Source organism: Crocuta crocuta, unplaced genomic scaffold (assembly GCF_008692635.1).
Source record: "Crocuta crocuta isolate KB4526 unplaced genomic scaffold, BGI_CrCroc_1.0 scaffold125, whole genome shotgun sequence".
NCBI classification, from domain to species: domain Eukaryota; kingdom Metazoa; phylum Chordata; class Mammalia; order Carnivora; family Hyaenidae; genus Crocuta; species Crocuta crocuta.
The window spans coordinates 776,860-782,859 of record NW_027531143.1 but is presented as its reverse complement, the minus strand read 5'-3'; the positions used below and the strand labels follow the sequence as shown (position 1 = coordinate 782,859).

The window sequence follows — 6,000 nt, the reverse complement described above, 5'->3', positions numbered from 1 at the left end:
GACAAATTTGAATTGCTCCTTTGTCGTCCTCTTCTCTATCAGTAAGTCGTGGATGAAAAATTTCTCAATATGGAAGAAATTAGACTTTGTGTTTCCACTAGAATTAGGAAGCTGAGGATAAAAAGAACAGGACATGGAAGCAGAGAACATTAAGACTGCAAAGAAAAATAAGCTATGTGATTCTATCAAAATGCTTATTACACTGGAAATCATCCAATTAGGTCTCCAAATTGAGAATAATGATTTTTGTTCCCAACTTTTAGAAAAAAAAAGAGATGAGAGACAACAACAATACAAAGTGGGGTTAAGGTTTAGTTAAGAAAAACAAGGGGAAAGGGAGGGGGTGGAGGCGAGGAGAAGAGAGGAGAGGAGAGGTCAGGTCACCCTTATCCCTCCAGACGAAACACTGCCTGCTACATACACCTCGTGCTGCGGAGTGGCTGTGACTACTGCAAAGTCTTCTTCATAGAGAGGCAGGAGGGCAAGGAAGTGTTCAAAGTTTCTTACTGGTGAGGACTGAAACAAATAGATTTAACCCTCCACTTACCAGGAAACTAAATAAATTGTGTCATTCCCTGAAGCATTCTGAGAAACACGCGTTCCTTTTTATTTAAAAGTGGAACTTCTGTATCACAATGGGGGGAGGGGGGGAACAGTCTGTATTACAATTTTAACGTTTGTATCTGTTTATTTTTCTTTGTGTGGGCAATTCTATCCATCATTAGCTCAAAAAATCCTGACATACATAGAACTGAAAACCACATCAGTAAACAACAGAAGAATAACGACAGTAACAGTTCCACCGATTGAAGTGGCATTTGGTCATTTTCATGGATGTGAGTATTGAGGTTATAAAAATGGCAGCAGAGAGTAGCAAAGAGGTTATTGCCCAAGATGGCCCATTTAATGAGAACTAATCATGGGACGTAGCACTGGTAAAAACCTCTCGAGGTCTAAAAAGACCTCTCAAGGTGAAACGTATCATCACTCATCCTCCGAATCATTCTGTAAGTTAAGTTTGGCTTCATCTTTTGAATCATTTGCAAGGATATTTTTGGTCTCTCGGCTACTCTCTCAGCAAATCAATCCTCTAATATTTAATGAGCAGTGAGTAGAAGGAGAACAATGTCATCTCAAGATAGGGACAGTGGACTATATTTCTCTGCGTTCATTTCTTCCTGTTGTCCCGCTTCCTCATTTTTCTCTACCTAAAAAGAATCATTACAAAAAAAAAAAAATGAAAAGTACTTACGTTCACAGGAGTCCTAGTGTATGGCCAAGACCATCCTTGTGATACTTTCTGCATAATCCTGATATATTATATTTGGCACTGAAATCAATTGGTTACTAGTCTACATAAATGCTATTCTATACAAATATTAGCAAAGGGAAGATCTGGAATATATCAAAGCAATTAACAAATTACAGTTTATCTGCTAAGGAGGTGTCAGAATGTGTAGGTAATAGCCCAGTGGGTGGTCACGGGCATCACATGCGATAGCATATGTATAAGGACTCTAAATGACAAAGCACTTTGGACATTAAGGTCATTATTGTTGTTGTTATTAGGGTATAACAACTAATACACTGTGGGGAAAATAAACCCCAAGAAGGCAAAAGCTCTGGTCAGATTTAATACAAGGAATCATTTCCTCTCCATGTCTAACAGTTGGCACTTGGCAACGAAAATGCAATGTATGGAGAGATGTATCTTGAGCCTATAAAATAGAAATTTGAATATACAAATATATATTATGAAGTATGGTAGGATACAAATTGATGTAAAAATATGCTTTGCTTTCCTTGTTTTATGATTTTAAAAAGCATATATTTTTGTGTTGTTGTATGTTGAAATAGAGTTAGTAAACCCTTTTGCTTATGTTTTAAGAACGTTTTCACAGTATATGTTACTACAGTGTTGGTATCTTACATGTTAAATAGCTTTCTGAAATATTTAGGACTCAATCAAAAAAACAGTAATAGAGATCACTCTAGTACCGTATTCAGTTATATTGTTCGGGGTAGTGAGAATGGAGTGGTAGGAGCAGAAATCCATCAAGATCTGCTAGTTGGCCCATTTTGAATTAAGTGTCTGAATTGTTGAATAATCCCGATGGGTAGGATGGCCATGATATCTCTATTGTTAATTAAGAAATGGCCTGAGGCTTCTGCTGTAAGGAGGTACTGTAGGACCATGGTATGTCAGGAAGATTCCTTCACTGCCTCCAGACTAACTAGTAACTGTGGTACAACACTTGTACCCAGATAGAATTTCTTAGGTCAGTGTCTGACAATCAACCATTCAAGATGGTGGAGCTGCTCCAGTTGAAGAGACCGTAGAGTTAACAACCTAGGCTCACGAGGCCAAATCCCACCACTTTTGAAAGTTACTCACTATTCAAGAATACTGGGCAGCTATCTTGAAGGATAATCTTCCCATTTCTTAGGTCACTGCTATCATGTTACTGGCCTTCATTTCAATTCCAGTTAAATTATAAAGTGCAGTATGTAATGTTGAACCTTCAGAATAAATGTAAAGAGCACAACCACCCTCCATGAAATCCCAAGTTCAAATTACTGGCAGGGTCACCATCCATATCTGAGAATGTACAGACTTGATCATCATTGTTGTCCTTGTCATCACCATCATCGTCATTAGCATCATTATCATCACAGTTGTGGTATTATCATGTCAAGTGTTGAGGCAAGACCAGAAAATCTAACATCACGACACTGTCCAGTTTGGGTGTGTGAATATTATCCTGTGTTTCTTGGCCCATTTAGCAAACACTTTCTTTTCAGTGATAAACCTATGCCCCCCATACGGAGCATGTTCATGAAGAAAATATTCATCACACTCATCTCTTCCTTGTTCATAGTAATGATAGGGGACTTTTCTATATCCTTCTGTCCTAGAAAAGAACAAAGAAAAAAAAAAGAAAGAAAGAAAAGGAGAGAAGAATTAAGATGAAGAATGAAGCAGTGATTTGCAAGAATCCATTACATGCCCAGTAAATGAATTTACTTGCAAACCCATGCATGATTCTTGTCTGTGAACTCAGTTAAAAGCTATCATGTATAAAAGCTTTTAGGAAGATGTACCAGACTCTTAGTGCTTTAATAAATCAAATAAAATTTATATATCACACCAATTGCATTCAAAAATATACCTATCCTTTGAAGAAGGAGACGGTGTATAATGGAGGCAAACTTTGGATAGCCTGATGCTCTTGCAGAGCTTGAAGGAGCTTTGTGATTTTTCAGGGTAAGATATTCAGTTCATCTGTGCTCCATTATACTTTGAGTTAGGGTAGAAATATTTGATCATGAAGATTGTGGTTTAGTTACCATTTTGACAATATGATTAAAATACTCTCTGAATTTCATTATGCCAATTCTTAGTAGGAAAATACATTTCATTACCTTGATGAAGCATGGAGGGTTTGTTTTATTAAATAATTAGCAACGACCCCTCCAGCAGGGCTATACTGTGGATAAACATATCCATTTTAAATAAGTATCTGGCAGATTACTCACTTATTAGTGAAATATAATTTCCAGGAATTCTTGTTAAGCTGTCAGCTTCTCTGAGGCTTCAGGACATTTTGTCCTTCATGATCAAATATAACCACTGAGTAGCTAGCTATCCATCAAGTTATTAGAGCAGCAGAAATGACAAACTTGCTTTGCAAATTAAATAACCACTAAACTTGTTCTGTATTTCCAAGCCACATATCCCTGATATGCCACTGATTAAGGGAAAAATGTTTCTTCTGACATTTGACATTAGATTGTAGTAAATATTTTTCTTTTTATCACCACTAAAAGTCACAACTTGATGCACTGACAATAAAATGTCATGTCAGCAAAGAGCACCGGGAAATAATTGTTGCTTTATCTGCTTCTCTGATTTATGGTATTAAAATGAATTGTGATATTTTGACAAGATATCAGAATTGGAGATGCATAAAAATAATTTCCTGTGATCTTACTTGCAGTAGGTGTCATTTATCATCCCGTAGACGTGAATGCCATAACAGGCATCCATGGCCAGAATGAAGGTAAACCACCCCGTGCTGAGATAAGAGCCAGACTGGACTCTGTGAGGGGAACAAAAACAAACAACAATAACAAAAACAAAACAAAACAAAAAACAAAAAACAAAACACATGCACAGAACAACAATAAAGTGTGGTGAGAAATGAGCAACCTTTATCAAAAACATAGCACTTGTTATCAGGAAGAAGCATTAAGAAACTTGACAATCTGTCAAAGATACACATTTATTTTGAATTATCTCTGAATAATTTATAGGCATCCTCTCACTCTTACTACCTTAAGCCTAGGAGCTATGCTGTATGGAGGAGAAGCCATATGGCAAATATCTGAAGTCAAATAATCCTGCTCCCTTCGGGTAAAAAATAATTTATTTGATTTTCCGTAAGACACAAATTAGTGCTGTATATCAGAGGACAGGTTTTCTAAAGTTGCTTGGAGCCCTGATGGGAACTGAATGATAATGGTGTTATCTTGCTTACCTGGACATATCACTTTCTTTAAGACTTGTTGGGTTTCTAAGTAGAAATTAGATGCAGTGTAGGTGAATTATTTGGTCTAGGAAAGCATCTGCAAAGTTATCCTTCACTTATTTCCAGGCATCATGAGACAGACTTTTCCTCTGTAAGACCCACGTTACCAATCTTTTCAACACATTTTTATTGAACACCTACTATGTGCATTCACTGTTATAGATGCTAGTGATACACAATTATCAAAACAACCAACACTTCTGTCATCATAGATTTTGAGGTGGCTGTGTTTATAAAGCTTGGACAGAGAAGGTCTCTTTGATAATGGGAACAAAGATCTGGGGGTGGGGAGAGGGGAGTGTTGTTGGTGGCTGGGTAGGAATAGGAAGAAACTAGGGTGGAACACATCAGAAAAGACAGTCTCATGTGTACAGTCTTCTGACTCTCATCTTGGTGGCATTAAGAATGGACCTTCAGCCTGGAACACCTCCTTAATAAGAGATAAGGAGCTCTCACAGTCTGTGCCAGGCTATTGCCTTGTGTGGGAATATATTTCTTTGTTTCAGACTCAATATGTAGCCTTTTGTTATACTTAAGTATGCACATGACACCTGACCAAACCCACTACTATATCTGTCCCCTGCCAAGAATGGACAGGGTCCTTTGTTCTGCATCACAAGACAGGTTGCATGTAGGCCAAGGGCTCTGAATTAGCTGCTAGGAAGGACCCATTGGCCTTGGGGACCAAGGCTCACTGTTAGAGCTGATCTTGTTCTGTCTCTTCTCAATGTGAGTAAAGTAATGCTCCATCCAGTGTTTGACTGTTATACTTTTCTTGACAATTCAAATAAGGTACAGTGGGAAGAAGTGCTTGGACTTCTACCTTTGGTGATAGGAGACAGATGCCACTTGCTCAACAGACCATATGAGAGGAAAGTGTTCCAGGAAGAGGAAATGTAAAGGACCAAACCACAAATATGGAAGTGTCCTTGGTATGTTTAAGGAAAAGATGAGAATCATAGTCACTGAGAGTGTCTGACGGAATGAAGGTGTAGTGCCGACTGGAAGAGTCTGCCAAACTGCAGTGCTCAAGGGAGTATTGAATGAAAAGCTGGATCCCCATGTTTGGCCTTAGGCAAGGGGACCCAATCCTTCCAAAAGGGATGATTGCCTATCTCCTTAATGTCTTCCCATAGGGGTATTGGGTCTTGCCAGGTTATCTGGCAACTGTGCAGCACCATTTCTAAAAAAAGACTAAATTCCATACCTTCCATGTAGACTTCCTGACATACTGGAGCATAGCCAGCTCTTCTAGAACCTGACACTTAGCCACTGATAACCACTCTCTGGGTAGAGTTCACCAGCCAGTAGTTGCTACCCACTGAGGTCCTATACTGTTGATGCAGTTCTCTAGTACCAAGCCATCAGTGTGCTATAATTAGAACCCCAGATCCTTTGATTCTCTTTTTTT

General features: G+C 38.4%; 1 protein-coding gene across 2 annotated transcripts in view; it reads right to left on the bottom strand.

The window, feature by feature from the left end:
- Window positions 1-576: 576 nt before the first annotated feature.
- ST6GALNAC3 (ST6 N-acetylgalactosaminide alpha-2,6-sialyltransferase 3) overlaps window positions 577-6,000 on the bottom strand; it is a 543,469-nt gene continuing 538,045 nt past the window's right edge. The window contains exons 4-5 of one of the 2 annotated variants that reach the window (XM_077771085.1): window positions 3,993-4,100; window positions 577-2,912 (exon numbers count right to left, since the gene is read on the bottom strand). In XM_077771085.1, coding sequence (XP_077627211.1) covers window positions 2,726-2,912; window positions 3,993-4,100 — 295 coding nt within the window. In that variant the 3' untranslated portion in view covers window positions 577-2,725. The remainder of the gene's footprint in view (window positions 2,913-3,992; window positions 4,101-6,000) is intronic. The other variant, XM_077771086.1, reaches the window with a different exon arrangement.